The sequence below is a fragment of the Nomascus leucogenys genome, chromosome 23 (assembly GCF_006542625.1).
Source record: "Nomascus leucogenys isolate Asia chromosome 23, Asia_NLE_v1, whole genome shotgun sequence".
Taxonomy (NCBI): Eukaryota; Metazoa; Chordata; class Mammalia; order Primates; family Hylobatidae; genus Nomascus; species Nomascus leucogenys.
The window spans coordinates 6,345,406-6,363,557 of NC_044403.1; the positions used below are offsets into that span (position 1 = coordinate 6,345,406).

At 40.3% G+C, this 18,152-nt stretch overlaps 1 protein-coding gene across 1 annotated transcript in view; it reads right to left on the reverse strand.

The window, feature by feature from the left end:
- Positions 1 to 17,444, reverse strand: part of MRPS35 (mitochondrial ribosomal protein S35) — a 46,473-nt gene extending 29,029 nt beyond the window's left edge. Inside the window, exons 1-5 of the mRNA XM_003265642.4 lie at positions 17,268 to 17,444; positions 13,471 to 13,511; positions 11,836 to 12,003; positions 8,527 to 8,587; positions 3,933 to 4,072 (exon numbers count right to left, since the gene is read on the reverse strand). Of these exons, the coding sequence (XP_003265690.2) occupies positions 3,933 to 4,072; positions 8,527 to 8,587; positions 11,836 to 12,003; positions 13,471 to 13,511; positions 17,268 to 17,379 (522 nt within the window). The 5' untranslated portion in view covers positions 17,380 to 17,444. The remainder of the gene's footprint in view (positions 1 to 3,932; positions 4,073 to 8,526; positions 8,588 to 11,835; positions 12,004 to 13,470; positions 13,512 to 17,267) is intronic.
- Positions 17,445 to 18,152: the final 708 nt, after the last annotated feature.

Here is an 18,152-nt window from a genome sequence, read left to right on the forward strand (position 1 = left end):
TGGCTTCACACCATATCCAGATAGCCCTTTGTCTCCACGGGTTCCACATTTGTGGATTCAACCAACCGTGGATTGAAAATATTCAGAAAAAATAACCATACAACAATCTTTAAAATGCATATTCTTAAAATACAGTATAACAACTATTTACATAGCATTTACATTGTATTAGGCATTATAAGTAATCTAGAAATGACTTATAGTATACAGGAGGATGTACTAGGTTATATTCAATATTCAAATACTATGCCGTTTTACATCAGGGACTTGGGCAACCACAGATCTAACTATCTGCAAGCGGTCCTGGAACCAATCCCAAACAGATACTGAGGAACAACTGTATGATAATTAACAAACAATAGGTCATAGGTCTAAAGGTAAGAGCTAAAACTATAAAACTCTTAGGAGAAAACACAAGAGTGAATCTTTATGACCTTGAATAAGACAATGATTTCTTACATATGACACCAAAAGCACAAGAGACAAAAAGAAAAATACAGTCATGCGCCACTTAACAATATTTTTTGACAAAGACATGGCTAGGTGATTTTGTCATGTACAAACATCATTGTGTACTTACACAATCCTAGGTGGTACAGCCTACTACACACCTAGACTACATGGTGTAGTCAATTGCTCCTGGGCTACAAGCCTGTGTAGCATGTTACTGTACTAAATACTGTAACAATTGTAACACAATTGTATTTGTGTATTTAAATATATCTAAACATAGAAAAAGTGCAGTGAAAATACAGTATTATAATCTCTTGGGATCACTGTTGTGTATGTGTTTATCATTGACCAAAACATCATTATGCAGCACATGACTTACATAAATTGGACTTCATCAAAATTAAAACTTCTGTGCTTAAAAAAAGACACCATCAGGCCAGGTGTGGTGGCTCACTCCTGTAATCCTAGCACTTTGGGAGGCCGAGGCAAGTGGATCACAAGGTCAGGAGATGGAGACCATCCTGGCTAACACGATGAAACCCCGTCTCTACTAAAAATACAAAAAATTAGCCGGGCATGGTGGCGGGTGCCTGTAGTCCCAGCTACTCGGGAGGCTGAGGCAGGAGAATGCCGTGAACCTGGGAGGCAGAGCTTGCAGTGAGCTGAGATTCCGCCACTGCACTCCAGCCTGGGCGACAAAGCGAGACTCCATCTCAAAAAAAAAAAAAACATCCAGAAAGTAAGAGGACAACCCAAAGAACGAAGAAAATGTTTGCAAATCATATATCTGAGAAGGGATTGGTGTCCAGAATATATAAAATACACTTACAACTCAACAATCGAAAGATAAACAACTCAATTAAAAAATGGGCAAAGGATTTGAACAGACATTTCTCCAAACATATACAAATAGTCAACAAGCACATGAAAAGATGGTTATTAGGGAGACACAAATCAAAACTACAATAAAATACTTCATACCCATCAGAATGGCTAAAACTAAAGGACAGGTAATAACAATGATCAGTGAGGATGTGGAGAAATAGAAAGCCTCAGACTTGCTGGTGAAATTGTAAAATAGTGAAGCCACTTTGAAAAACAGTTTGGCAGTTCCTCAAAATGTTAAATATGGAGGTGCCATGCAACTCAGTCATTCCACTGCTAGGTATATACCCAAGAGAATGGAAAACACGTATCTACACAAAAACCTGTATATGAATGTTCAACAGCATTATTCATAACAGCCAAAAAGTAGACACAATCCAAATGTCCACCAATTAATGAATGAATAAAATGTGGTATATTCTTAAAATATTTGGCAATAAAAAGAAATGATAAAATAACACATGCTACAATGGATGAAACCTATTGAAAACATTACACTAAGTGAAAGAAAACATATTGCGTGCTTCCATTTCTATAACACGTCAAGAATAGGTAAATCCACAGAGACAAAAAGTAGATTAGTGGCTAAAAGGGGCTTGAGGATGGTTAAGGGGGGAATTCTATAGCAAATGAACTATGTCTCAATAAAGCCATTATTAAAAAGAAACAATGGCCCAGTAGCAGTGGCTCACATCTGTAATCCCAGCACTTTGGGAGCTCGAGGCAGGCAGATCGCCTGGGTCCAGGAATTTGAGATAAGCCTGGGCACCATGGCAAAACCCTGTCTCTGCAAAAATACAAAAAAATTAGCCAGGCATGGTGGCACACACCTGCAGTTCCAGCTACTGCTCAGGAGGCTGAGATGGGAGAATCACTTGAGCCCAGACGGCAGAGATTGCAGTGAGCCGAGATGGCGCCACTGCACTTCAGCCTGGGTGACAGGGTAAGACCCTGTCTCAAAAAAAAAAAAAAGTATACAAGGAATCAATATACCATCATAACGGGCAAATGACAAAAAATACATGTTTTGCAAAGGAATAAATCCTCAACCTCACTAGTACTCAAAGACATACAAATTTTAAATATAAGACAATTTTTTACCTATCTAGTTGACAGGTAATATGTAGGTTGGTGAAAGCACAGGAAAGCAGGCCTTCTCACAATCTGCTGGTGTTATATTTTTTTACATTTCCTGCAGGAATTTTACAATATATGTCAACAAACTTCAAGAGCTATATCCTTTGACCTCATAGTTCTCCTTTCAGGAAGTTATCTTAGGAATATCATTAGAAATACATACAAATATTAATACCTAAGAACATTCATTAAAACATTTTTCTAACAAAGAAAACCATTAAAAAGCCTAAAGGTTCCATAATACAGATAACTTAAATTATGGTAGATCTATATTATGAAATTATTTATGTATCACACTTCAGTCTCAGAAAAAAGGCTAAGTTTGAAGTGATCAACATTATACCCGCAGATTCAAACACTGTCTTGGTACATAACAGTCTCTCATTTATACATTATTCTACGTAGCCATTAAAATTAAATTAGGTTGGGTGCAGTGGCTCACACCTATAAATCCAGTGCTTTGGGAGGCAGAAGTGGGAAGATCACTTGAGCCCAGGAGTTCAAGAACAGCTGGGCAACAAAGTGAGGCCCTGTATCTACAAAAAATTTAGGAAAATGGGCTGGGCACAGTGTCTCACACCTGTAGTCCCAGCCACTTTGGAGGCTGAGGCAGGACAATCAACTGAACCCAGAAATTGGAGGCCACATTGAGCTATGTTAGTGCCACTACTCTCTGTCAGATACCATCTCAAAAAAAATTCAAATTAAAATTAAAGAACGTTTAATATTATTGGGAAATGTTTAATTCTTGTTAAGTAAGAAAGAGACTGCTGAACACATACAATATCACCCCATTAATATACACAAAGGCAGGCTGTGACTATATACTAAAATGAGCTACTATAGTTAACAGTGGTTACAAACGGTAGATTTACGGGCAATTTTATAATTTTTTTTTTTTTTTCGAGATCGAATCTCGCTCTGTCACCCAGGTTGGAGTGCAGTGGCACGATCTCGGCTCACTGTAACCTCTGCCTCCCGGGTTCAAGCAATTCTCCTGCCTCAGCCTCCTGAGTAGCTGGAATTACAGGTGCCCACCACCACGCCTGGCTAATTTTTGTATTTTTAGTAGAGACGGGGTTTCACCATGTTGGCCAGGCTGGTCTCGAACTCCTAACCTCAGGTGATCTGCCTGACTCGGCCGTCCAAAGTGCTGGGATTACAGGCATGAGCCACCGTGCCTGGCGTATAATTTAAAACTTGTATTTTCCAAAATTTCTGTGATAAATATTACAGTTTTATAATCACACATATCAATTTCTTTATTTTTAGAGATAAGTTCTTGCTATGTTGCCCAGGCTGGTGTCAAATTCCTGGGCTCAAGCAATTCTCCCACCTTGGCCTCCCAAAGTGCTAGGATTATAGGCATGAGCCACTGTGCCAGCCACCAAAGACATCTTTAAATAATGTATTAGAATGATTCTTATTTAAAACAAAAAAACGAAAAAAACTCTTACTCTTAAGACTACTACTCGTGCTCTGGGGTTCCGAACAGATGGTCCTGATGAAACATAATCAGTGCTGTCAATTTCAATTGGAAAATGCTTCTCACATTTCTCATCACTGTCCAGTGTGGCTGGCCACTCAGTGCAAAAATCTGAGAATAAAAGAAATAATTTCAATTACACTTTTGCAAGTAAATTCTCATTGTAATGCATACTACTAGACAATACCAAATTACTGAGATCATCGCCAGGTCACATGAAAGAACAGATTCTCTTCTGCACTTTACATATATATACCATCATCCCTTATCCCTTTTCCTATTAGGTACATCGTAAATTAGGCAATTTAATTAGAGAATTCTTTGGATATTTCAGGTTTGGTGGTAGTGGTATTTTCAGTTAAAAGGGAACTGTGCCTTGATGGAAGCTTATTATAAGCTTTGCACATATCTGTTATTGGACAGTTTACTTCCTCCATGCCATAAAAGCAAACAGTTCATAGTGCCCACAGCATTACTGTTTTCAAAAAAGTAACAGATAACATTAATTACTAAAGGTTACTAAAGATCAGCTGAAAGGAACTGAAAGCTCTCAAAAAGCCCTAAGAAGAAATTGAGATGGAGTCAACAGTCGTCTAGAAATTTGGCTGAATAGAACCTCAACTCAAACAGGTACAAAAGCCTAAGCCCTTAAATGGATTCCTATAAGAACTGATATTTCTTCTGTGTGACTTCTATGTGCCAATGGGGTTAAATGGAAAGATGAAAGCCTTGTCCTCATATTTGGGCAAGACAGCATAGAGAGGAAGTGGGACTGGGTCTGAGACCTAGGCCACAACAGGAGCTCCAAGCACTGTGAACATGCCTCTCTATTTTCATAACACAGAAGTATAAACTCAGGCCCCAAATGGGAAAAAAAAAACTTAAAGGAAAAGAGGTAGCTCCCAGCCTCCCCTAGGTATCAGAGCTGATTTCACCTTGCCCTGTTTCAATCAAGTTAGCATGGCAGAGAACTTTCAGCTTGAGATGAAAACTTCTGGCACTATAAGGCTGTCCACAATGGAAATCTCATTTCTTAAACAGCCTCACTCTAAGAACAGCTAAAAGTAACTGGTTTCTTGGGTCAAACATATTAGACTGCATAGATCCATGCTTCCTCCAAAAAAGCACAACTGCAGAAGAGGCTGGTCATAATCACAAGCAGATGTGGGAGCTCTTCTAGGTGATAATCTAAGGGACAGTGAGAACTATTTTGCCAATAACATTTCCTTGGGCTAACAATTTTCTTATAATAGGAACAATATTTTGCTCTCATTTAGGCTTTAAAATCAGAGTCTGCAAAATGTCACTCTGGATTACAAAGACTCTCTGATATCTGGGACTAAATATGTTAACAAATTAAATACAGTTCACTCCATTCCTTGAACACTGTTTAAAAGATCAATACCCGGTCGTTTTGAGAGGAAAGAAGTATCTTTGCAATTAACATCATTGTAACATTGAAAAAATACGAACAGAGCAAGATTGTTGAGGCTGAATTTCATTCCCATCATGAACTTATTCCAATATCCTGCACTATAAGATGCATCACTGCCAAGCACTTTATAAGAGAGACTAGTTTGGGGAATTTTGTGAGCTCTTGGGTTTGCACTGACTCTTTTTTCTTTTACTTTTTTTTTTTTTAAACTGTGAATAAGTCATTTCAATCATCAAATGATAATTACAGTTTTAAAATTAAATTACCTAAATTATATGTCTAAAAAAAGACAGCCAAATGGAAAATACATAATAGACTCCTATTAGCCTTTACTCATCTGATAGGTAGAGCAATAGACGAGACTTTGGAACACCTTGGTTTGTATTTAACTTCTGCCACTGATTATTAAAGTTTTGGTAAATTACCTAACTTTCCCGTGCTTCAGATTTTCCATTTGCAAGTTAGATATAAAATCTGAACTGACCTACTTTGAAAGAAAACTGAGAAGTACTTGAAAAGCCTTTGATTTATACGGAAGACACAATCTAAATCCGGAGGCCAGCAGCAAGTGTAAAGGGATAATTAAGGACAGATTAAGACACTCATTTAAATACTATAAAATATAATGCCACTCTTCTGAATGTGCTGTATGAAAGCCTTTCATTTAATTTTTTAAAACTTTTTTATGTTTTTTTGCGACAGGTCTCACTCTGTCATCCACCTCAGCCTACAGAGTAGCTGGGACCACAGGCATGCGCCATCACACCCCAGCTAATTTTTAAATATTTTTGTAGAGACATGATGTCACTATGTTGCTCAGGATAGTCTCAAACTCCTGGGATCAAGCAATCCTTTCTCCTTGGCCTCTCAGAGTGCTGTGCTGTGGAATTAAAAGCATGAGCTACCATGCCCTGTCACATTTAAAAAGAAGAAACATGGAATTTTTCACAGTGCAATGCCATTTGTTAACTGGCTTTACAGATGATCAAATACTAATACATGATTTGTGCCAAACGGGACACAAACTTGTTATTTTATTTTAATTTTATTTTTTGAGACATGGTCTCACTTTGTTACCCAGGCTGGAGTGCAATGGCGTGATCTGAGCTCACTGCCGCCTCAACCTCCTGGGTTCCAATCCTCCCATCTCAGGCCCCCGAGTAGCCGGGACTACAGGCACGTGCCACTATACCCGGCTAATTTTTTTGTGTTTTTTTGTAGAGATGGGATTTCACCAAATTGCTCAGGCTGGTCTTGAACTCCTGAGCTCAAGCAATCCACCCACCTCAGACTCCCAAAGTGCGAGCATTACAGGTGTGAGCCACCATGCCCAGCCTGGGACACAAATTTGGAAGTGATCAGTTTTAGTCTAATTCCAGGCACAAATGCATAGAGAAACACATACTCTAAAGGGATAGAAAAGCAGCCCAATGTCCTAAAGTAGAAGACAAAATAAATAAAAGGCAACAGATTTTTCCTCCCTCATTTCAAGAGTAAGGTTATTATTCCTATGTTTTAGGACCTCTTTATATAGTCTTCCTTACATTTTTAAATGGAAGGCCCTTTCAAAAGCTCAAATTTAATCATAATTATGTTTACTATTCCACATCTCCTTCCCAACATAATCAGGATACTTGTGAAGTGTTTCTAGGTTTCATATTTTTCCCTGAAAAGCCTTAATAAGTATACTGAGCATGTAATATACAACACCTTTAAATCAGCATGAGTATATTAAGACTTTATCCAAAGGTATCAACTCCTGAATAAATCTAATCAATCATAACTATCAATCAGAACTTAAACTGGAATATGTACATAATTATAAAAGCATACACAGGGCCGGGCGCGGTGGCTCATGCCTGTAATCCCAGCACTTTGGGAGGCCGAGGCGGGCGGATCACAAGGTCAGGAGATCGAGACCATGGTGAAACCCCGTCTCTACTAAAAATACAAAAAAAAATTAGCTGGGCATGGTGGCGGGCGCCTGTAGTCCCAGCTACTTGGAGTGGCTGAGGCAGGAGAATGGCGTGAACCCGGGAGGCGGAGCTTGCAGTGAGCCGAGATTGCGCCACTGCACTCCAGCCTGGGCGATGGAGCGAGACTCCGTCTCAAAAAAAAAAAAAGCATACACAGAACCATGAGTTAAAAAATGTTATTTGCCTCTACCTCCATGCATGTAGAAAGGAGAAGGAGAAGTAGTAGTGTAAGTACATGAAATCTATGTTTATACCTAGAAATCAATAGGTTTTCAAAATCAATAAATCCAGAACTGAAGGTGTAATCATATTCCAGTGATTACTTGTTATTTTATAAATACACAGACACACTACAGAGAGTATATAAGTATATATAAATAAATATATATACTATATTTATTATAAATATAAGCATATATACATAAATACATGAGGGGCTGGGGATGGTAAAGAAAGCACATAAGGCTAGTGCTTTTTCATCATAAGCTCTTTTACTATTTGATTTACCACGTGCATGTGTCACTAATTTTTTTAAATTTTAAATAATTTCTTCAAGATAATTCTCTGTGAAGTATCTGCAACATTTACTTCAGTCTTCTTATATGTATGTTTGTTTTCTTTCTTTTTGAGATGGAGTTTCCCTCTTGTTGCCCAGGCTGAAGTGCAATGGCATGATTTAAACTCACCGCAACCTCTGCCTCCAGAGTTCAAGCGATTCTCCTGCCTCAGCCTCCAGAGTAGCTGGGATTATAGGTGCCTGCCACCATGCAGGGCTAATTTTTTTTGTATTTTTAGTAGAGACAGGGTTTCACTATGTTGGCCAGGCTGGTCTCAAAATCCTTACCTCAGGTGACCTGCCCGCCTCGGCCTTCCAAAGTGCTAGGATTACAAGTGTGAGCCACCACACTCAGCCTTATGTGCATGTTTTCTAAAACTCAACAGTAAGTCCCTAACTTACCTGTGAACAAGGATCATGGTTTCTAATTATTATTCCTAATACCTTGTAGTGATTAGCAAAAACAATTTGCAGACTTGACATGTAACAATTCACTGAAAACAACTTGAATATAAGGCTATACAGTATATCAGAACAGAGATTCTTAAATTTATGTTCAAAGTCAATATAAAATTCATATAAGAAAATAACCACTTACCTTTAAGGGCTTCACAGTGCCTTTTAATTGCTACAGGAGTCAAATGCAGAAAATTGGGAATCTTAAATAGAGAAATTTAAAGAATAAATTAGCTAAATGTCTTAAAAACATGAAAAAGATAATCTCATAAAACTGAATCACAGGCCCAATAAAACATGTAGTAAATAAAATCTGTTTTTTTACAATATTGATTTTCTGTCACAGATGTTGTCAATTCAAGAAATACATTTCTTAAAATATAGATTCAGCACCAAGTAATTTACAGTGATACCTGGATTTGTCTTCAGATCATATAAATCTTTTGTCTTTTACCAAGCATCTTATAATGACAATCATAATGAAAAAAACTAAACATCATTTTTATAGTATGCTTCCTGCCACAAATCTACAGGTATACATGTATATTTCCTTTACAAAACTGAAAGGACTTAAGGACATGGATCTTTTTTTTTGTTTTTCTTTTTTTTTGAGACAGAGTCTCGCTCTGTCACCCAGGCTGGAGTGCAGTGGCACAATCTCAGCTCACTGCAACCTCTGCCTCCCAGGCTCAAGCAATTCTCCTCCCTCAGCCTCCCAAGTAGCTGGGATTACAGGCATGTGCCATTATGCCCGGCTAATTTTTGTATTTTTAGTAGAGATGGGGTTTCACCATGTTGCCTAGGCTGGTCTCAAACTCCTGGCCTCAGGTGACCTGCCCACCTTGGTATCCCAAAGTGCTGGGATTATAGGTGTGAGCCACTGTGCCCAGCCAGGATATGGATCATTGTTTAATCATCCCAATTTCCCTGGACTGCACAGCATGACAGTATTTCAACTTTGTACATAATAAACATTTTACGAACTAATAAGTGAAGCTAGCAAATCTTAACTGGATAGTTTAATGAAGTTAGGAATATACTTATGATGACACATTAAAAGGCTACTGAATCATTCATAGTGTGAATGAAAATTCAGGAAAGGTCAGAGATTTGATTCCTTCAAATAAATAATTAGCATTTATTAGGTTATTTCTTGAATAATTTTTAAACATTTGAAAGAGCTTAAAGGCTCATTTGGAAAGAAAATTTAAACAAGCCAAAAGTTACTCCGCGAATTATGCCAAGTATGTTGAGGGCTGATCAGAAAATAATGTTTTTTGTTTTTGAGACGGAGTCTCGCTCTGTCGCAGTGGCACGATCTCAGCTCACTGCAACCTCTGCCCCCTGGGTTCAAGTGATTCTCCTGCCTCAGCCTCCTGAGTAGCTGGGATTACAGGCATGCGCCACTATACTTGGCTAATTTTTTTGTAGTTTTAGTAGAGATGGGGTTTCGCTATGTTGGCCAGGCTGGTCTCCAACTCCTGACTTCAAGTGATCTGCCTGCCTTGGCTTCCCAAAGTGCTGGGATTACAGGTGTGAGCCACCACACCTGGCCAGAAAACATTGTTTTAATCAAGAGAAAACAGGCACTGAAAACTGGGATTTGGGGATGTGCAGCTTCATTTACTGTACTTTTTGGTTTTTTCCTTTTTATACATTTTAAAAATTATAAACCCTAGTGCTGAGGAGCTACTTTTAACAGATCACAGTGATAGACTTTTATTTTTGAAACATGAACATATAAAACTCAAAAATCATAAAAGGAAAAAACAATAGAAAATTTGCATGGACTTACATAGGCACAGTTCTATGCACTTTGCATATATTAGCTCAGTTAATAAGCTTATTCAATGACACCATTACTACAAATAAATGGCATGCATTAAATGTTTGGATTTTTATGTTTATTAAAATGTCATTTACAACCATTAGCATTATTGCAAATATAGCGCTAATCTCTCACCCAGTGATTCTCCAAAGACCTCTTTAAACAAAATTCCCCTTCCTGTGTCCATGAGTTCTCATTGTTCAATTCCCACCTATGAGTGAGAACATGCAGTGTTTGGCTTTTTGTCCTTGCGATAGTTTACTGAGAATGATGTTTTCCAGTTTCATCCATGTCCCTACAAAGGACATGAACTCATCATTTTTTATGGCTGCATAGTATTCCATGGTGTATATGTGCCACATTTTCTTAATCCAGTCTAATAAAATTATCTTCTTTTATTCAAAGAAAACATTTGTTTTCCTTGATGTATGCTTTCTTGTGTCTTCACATTCCCATTTCCAAATTGCATTTACCCCTGTCTCCAGCAACAGAGTACCCATTCTCCCTGTTCTCATCACCTTTTAGCAAACTTTTGTTTTTCAAAGACTCTCATCTAATGGAAAACAGTTCATTGTCCTTTGTATAACTTTCATTGTATTTAAGAAACCATCTAAGATATGCATTCCCAGACTAAGCATTTATATTTTCTTTAAAACACCCATGATAAATAATTATACATGCTATCAAACAAAGCATTTGCCTTAACCTATTTTGCTTCAAGCAATAAAGTTAAATTTGGTAGACTATAATAATACTAAATAATATTCTACCTTTATGGACAGAAAAAATTTAAATTCCTCTTTTTAAACTGGAAGTTTCACCTCCCAATTCTTAATCTCAAATTATTTCATTTTTCTTAATTCTACTGGAAAGATGCAATATAGAAAAGATATGATAGGCTGGGTGTGGTGGCTCACACCTGTAATCCCAGCACTTTGGGATGCTGAGGCAGGCATATCTCTTGAGCCCAGGAGTTCGAGACCAGCTTGGGCAACATAGTGACCCCTGTCTCCAAAAAGAAGACATACAACAGAAAAAGGTCACAAGGGAAGCCACAAGATTGACTAATGACATTTTTTTTTTTTTTTTTTTTTCCTGAGACAGAGTCTCACTCTACCGCCCAGGCTGGAGTGCAGTGGTGCCATCTCGGCTCACTGCAACCTCTGCCTCCTGGGTTCAAGCAATTCTCCTTTCTCAGCCTCCCAAGTAGCTGGGATTACAGGTGCCCACCACCACGTCTGGCTAATTTTTTGTGTGTTTTTAGTAGAGATGGGGTTTTACCATGTTGGCCAGGTTGGTCTTGAACTCCTGACCTCAAGTGATCTGCCTACCTCGGCCTCCCAAAGTGCCAGGATTACAGGCGTGAGCCACCGCGCCCAGCCAACTAATTACATTATTAAATGCCTAGTATTCTTTGAGTATTCTTTACCATTGATAATCAAAATACAACACCTATTATTATCTGGTGTTGTATAATAATAAACCTATTATACTATTTTTAAAATTTAAATTAAAATATAGTAAGCTGCTATACGGTGAAGCATAAGAGAGTGGAAATAGGGGAGAAAGATCAGCATTTATTTCTACATAAGTCTGAGCCGATGAATCAGCAATTTGTCTTACCTTTAAAAGTTCTAGATTTCCCTCCTTTGCCATGGGCGTGCCCTTTTTTACTGGATAACCCATTCGAACAGGAAGAGGTACTGCAGAGGGTTTAAATGGTGCTGCAACTGGGTAAACACTAGGCCAGTCCTGGTCAACAGCCATTTTCTCTGTCCTAGGAGGTAGTGCCTAAGAAATATAAAATCGTTTAGTATTTTAAATATAAACACATTTTTTAATTTTTAAAGAATTTTAATTTTAAAGCAAAAAGCTACAATTACAATAGAAGCAAAATTGCAACATATGTAAAATCTGACTTCCCACAATGCTGCTGCTGTCCAAATTGAAAAAAACAACACTAAATCTACCTAAATATCTCTGTACTGTTTCTTCAAACCCTCTGGCAAGGATCCCCTTTAATATCACATTTTCTTCACTAAAAATTTCTTTAACTAGACTTTTAGCAAAATTTTTACATTTTGCTTATGAAAGGGTGAATTAACAATACATTCTGAAATAATTTTTCAAACTTCTTCGATGGAAGTCAGTAGTACATGAGGGAGCATTAAGTACTTGGAAGTAAAAAGAAAAGGAAAAAATAATAATTAGGGTTAAACTGATTGAATAAATACATAATGAAAAATTTTATGTCTCCTAGGCCCAGAGAAAAACTAGTACTTGATAGCTTAGTCAATCACATTAACATTTATTTTTAATGGCATCAAATATGAGGGGATGGCCCACATACAAAAGTAGGGTTTATAGTGGCAAAATTCAGCCATGCCCCACCTACGCAATATCAAAACCAGTGTAGTCGATATCCTAGAAGCAGGTAATAGTCCTGAGGAAATGACTGCTCTTAAATGACTGTAATTTGATACCATTTAACTTCCAACTAATGTGTCTTTGTTCTGACACTATGCTCACCAACTGACCTTATAGTTTAGATTCCTCCCTAGAAGTAAGGAATCCAAATGTCCACAGGGTGAGACCAAACTAGTTACAATACGGCCAGGTGCAGTGGCTCACGCCTGTAATCCCAGCACTTTGGGAGGCCAGGCGCAGTGGCTCACACCTGTAATCCCAGCACTGAGGCAGGTGGATCACCTGAGGTCAGGAGTTCAAGACCAGCCTGACCAATATGGTGAAAACACCTCTCTACTAAAAATACAAAAAATTAGCCAGGCATGGAGGCGCGTGCCTGTAGTCCCAGCTACTTGGGAGGCTGAGGCAGGAGAACCACTTGAACCCGGGAGGCAGAGGTACCAGTGAGCCGAGACTGCACCACTGCACTCCAGCATGGGCAACAAGAGGGAAACTCTATCTCGAATAAATAATAATAAATAAATAAACTAGTTATATTAATGCATAAATCCCAGGCTGCAAGACTTAAGATAGCATTAGAAATTGTTCCATATTCTGGTTTATACACTTGTTTCCTGGGAGTTCCTCAATAAGTCAACCTCTCAAAGATGATCTATTCTCTGGGTACTGACAAAAAACAAAGACTAACCTCTGCCAGGGCTATGGCAATCACCCAGTAAACATGACATTGTGAAGTCTTCTCTGGCAACACCCTTCTGCCTTATAATGAATATCTGCCTCATTTTAGAACTCCAGAAACCATTAAGATAGTAGAGTATATAAACTTTTTACCTTTCTTCTTGGTGGCCTTTCATTTCCGGATGTTCTTTCTGCTGTACATAAAAGATAACACAATAGTTAAAGAGAATTTTATCATGTCAAGTTAGTTGTTCAACATCAATCATGATCCCATTATTCTAACACAATTTAAGGTATTCAGTCACATAACAATGAGACAATCTTTTTTTATTTTTTTTTGGTAAGCTCAGGGACCAAAATCATCTTAATGAAGACTAAAAACTGGAAACAGAGGGAGTCTCGGCGTCTCACCCAGGTTGGACTGCAGTGGTGTGATCTCAGCTCACTGCAACCTCTACCTCTGGAGTTCAAGTGATTCTCCTGCCTCAGCCTCCTGAGTAGCTGCGACTACCGGTACACCCCACCACACTTGGCTAATTTTTGTACTTTTAGTAGAGACGGAGTTTCACCATGTTGGCCAGGCTGGTCTCAAACTGCTGACCTGAAGTGATCCACCTGCCTCAGCCTCCCAAAGTGCAGTGGGCAGGTGTGAGCCACCGAGCCTAGCCCCAGTAAGGAAAATCCTATAGTTATTTGAATTGCTGATACAGTGAATTCATCATCTAAAAAATGACTCTTACAAAGTCTGTCAAGTAAGACAACTTTTTAACAATAATTTCAATAAACAATGATAAATATTATGAATACATACAGCAGGGAACGAAACCTAGTCAATTAGTTTGTGCGATGGTGAATTTTTTCTTTTTTTTTTTTTGAGACAAGGTCATCTCACTCTCGAGTGCAGTGGTGCAATCTCGGCTTACTGCAGCCTCCAACTACCAGGTTCAAGCCAGTCCTTCCACCTCAGCACCCCAAGTAGCTAGGACTAAAGGCATGAGCACACCCGGCTAATTCTTGTAGAGACGGTGTTTCGCCATGTTGCCAGGCTGGTCTCAAGCTCTTGAGCTCCAGCAATCCACCCACCTCGGCCTCCCAAAGTGCTGGGATTACAGGGGTGAATCACTGTGCCCAGCCATGATAGTTAACTTTGTGTCAATTTGCCTGGATTGAGGAATACATAGACAGGTGGTAAAGCATTATTTCTGGGCATGTCTGTGAGGATGCTTCCAGGAGAGACAGGCATGTGATTCCGTGGACTGAGTGATGAATACCTGCTCTCAATGTGGGTGGGTATCATCCAATCAGCTGAGGGCACAGAGAGAACAAAAAGGCAGATGAAAGAAGAATATATTCTCTCTCTCTGTCTCTTCTGGACCTGGGACACTCTTCCCTTGCCCTTGGACATCAGAACTCCAGGTGCTCCAGCCTTTGGACTCCAGGAACTTGCACAAGCAGCCCCCTGAGTTCTTAGGCCTTCAGTCTTGGCCTGAAAATTACATGGCTTCCGTGGTTCTGAGGCTTCTGGACTTGGACTGACATGGGCTTCCAGCTTGCAGACAGCCTATTGTGGGGTGAGTCAATTCCCCTAAAAAATCCCATCATATGTCTATACATCTACATCTACATCTATCCTATCCCACATCTGCGTTCTGTGTCTCTGGAAAACTCTAATACAGTTGGGGAAAATCTCCCTGAGAAAGTGAACTTTAAGCTAAAACCTGAAAGATGAGCAGGAGTAGCCATGAAGACAAGAAAGTGAGAAAAAGTGTTCTGACGGAGTGAGAGCACATGGAAAATCAAAGTGAACAAATTCACTATGGCTGAAATTTAAGAACAGAACAGAGAGAGACAGAGAGAAAAGAGGCTGAAGACATTTAACAGGCTTCTTAACTATAATGCATCCTTGGCAGAGCTTTTTTTCTTTTGAGATAGGGTCTCACTCCTGTCACCCAGGCCAGAGGGCAGCGGTGCGATTACGGCTCACTGTAATCGGCTTCCCAGGCTCAGGTGATTCTCCCACTTCAGCCTCTGGAGTAGCTGGAACTACAGACATGCGCCAACAAGCCTGGCTAATTTCTTGTATTTTCAGTAGATACGAGGTTCTGCCATGTTGCCCAGGCTGGTCTCAAACTCCTGGGCTCAAGGGATCTGCAGGCCTCCACCTCCCACAGTGCTGGGATTACAGGAATGAGCCACCACACTCAGCCCCTTGGCAGGGCTTTTGATTTTCTTCTTCCAGTCTTCCCAACTCGTGTACATGGAATCATCATTCATCCAATTGCTCGGGACAAAAATGTAACAGGATTTTTTTGAGACTTGTCCTCAAGCCCCACATCAAATCCATCAGTAAATCCTATGAACTTTACCTTCAAAATACATCGCAAATACAATCCACTATTACTATCCAAGTCACCATCACCTCATTTGGATTACTGCAACAGCCTCCAAACAGATCTTTGGCTTCCACTCTTACCCCAGTAAAGCAGCCAGTGATCTTTTAAAAATGTAAATCACATTATATCAGTTCCCTGTTCCAAGCCTTCCGATATAAAACCCAAGCCAAAAATCCAAATGAAGTGTCTATAAACTCTTGAGAATCAGATCATTACTTAACTCTCTGACGTCTTACACTACCACTCTCCTCTACTCACACTTAGCTCCTGCCACATTGTCCTTCTTCCCGTTCCTTGATCACACCGCTCAGATTGTTCTCAACTTTTGGTCTTTGCACTTATAGTTCCCCATACCCCAAAGGCTCTTTCCCCAGATCTCTGCATGGCTTGGGGCCCTGTTCAAATGTCACTTTCTCAGAAAGATCTTTCCTGACTACCCTGTGGCCACTACTCCCCCCAAATCCATCATTCTCAATACTCTGCTTTATTTTTCTTCATAGCATTAAACCCTATCTGACATCTTATTTAGTTGTTTGGTTGTTTATACTATTGACTTCCCCACCTTGCCGTATCTCCGGTGAGTGTCTAGAACACTGCATAGTATACAATAGGAGTTAAGTATTCCAAGAATGAAAGAATGAAAATTTAAAAATAGACAATTATTAGACCTATGAAGAACCAGTATGAAGGATTAATGAATTTACAGTTTATCTGAAAACAATGGGAAACCATTTGTAGATCTTGAACATGGGAGCAGCAAGACGAGATCTAAATTTTGAAAACCTCATTTGGCTGTTGTAAGAATTCAATGTAGGAGAGCAAGAGGGGAAACAGGAAACGGAAAAGAAACTTGTAGAAATGAGATGGTCACCTGAACTAGATAGTTGGTAGTATGAGAGTAAATTAGAGATATAACAGGAAGTAGCACAGGTAGGATCCGCTGATTGATTAGACTCACGCCAGGTCCTCCTCAACGCTCCCGTCACTCTAGCCACACTTCTATCACAGCGCCTCTCACTCTACATAGCACTTCTCCGCTAATAAATCTGTATTTTCCATTAGATTCCTCCGGAGTAAACACGCTATCAAGCATCCCTATAATCTCTGTTAAATGGAGGTCATCAACGCCTGTTGAATGAAGGCCACCCATTTGGTGGCCTGGAATTCAGAGCAGCAATTTGTCCTAGCACAGCCGTATGACTCTCTTACTGTTTGGGGAAATCCATGGTTCAGTATTGCCAATGCCCGATAAACAACACAGAGCACCAGTAACCTGTGGACGGGGGCAACACAGGAGCAGGTCACGGGGAAGGGGGATGTAAGCTTTCTGAGCAAACTCCCAGAGCACCCATGGCAGAAACAGGCGGCTAGAAGCCGGGCAACGCGGGCGCAGAACACAGACCCACGTCCACGGTTTTCCTACCAGACGGGCCTGGCAGCGGACGCACTGGCCTCCCCCGGGCGGCGCTGGCTCAGCCACCGCGGCACCCTTCATGGGGCCGGTATTCCGCTCTTGCAGCTCCCCCAAAGCCCGGAGAAGACGAGACAGACACTCACGCAGGCGAGGTGTCGGGACCGGAGTGGCCGGGTACACGGCGGTGGAGAATGCACGCAGAATCCTTGCCCTCGACTGCAGAGACAGCCATGCCGGGAGCGCGGCGGCCGCCATGGCTGCGAGGACGGCAAGCCGGAGGGGACAAGCGCCGTTCAGTGTCAGGGGCGGGCCTGGGGCCGCTAAGCGCAGGCTCCCTGGGCTGGCCCCGCCCTAGGCTGGAGAAAGAGGAAACACGGTGGTCTACGCACCCAGAGCCGAGTCAAATGTGCAGGCAGATTCCCCCAAACTGAAAGAAGTAATGAAAAGAAAACAAAAAAATCCTTAAAAATCGAGTGAATCAGTTCGTAGAGAATTGCAGATAAAGACCGTAGGGATGGGGGTTGCGGCACACTGAAGGCAGGCGTGGTCTGGGTGGAACGTCAGTTGATCCAAGAGTCAGGCGGTCTACCCGAGGGACTCCTGTTATTTATAATTGCTGCTTTTCTACATTTACTTGGATTAAGGAAATCTTCAACTAATGCCAGTAATATGCGCTAAGGGGAGAGAAGCAGTATCCCGAGCCAGAGTGCTTGGGTTTCAAACTTGACTTCACCACTTCTGGGATGTATGATCTTAGACAAGTTAGCATAGACAAATATTTGTGTACAGCATTGGCATACAGTGAACACCGCGTGTACGTAGCCTATAACTTTTAGCTATATATGGTTAGCTTGTTGTTAGATCAGGTTAGAATTACAGAAAGTCAGAACTCATCAGGACCTAGAAAATAAACCTTTAATGAACACTCTTATTTTCTACGGTAGGATGAATTCACATACAAGCCTTAATAAAACAATTCTCGGCCGGGCGCGGTGGCTCGCTCCTGTAATCCCAGCACTTTGGGAGCC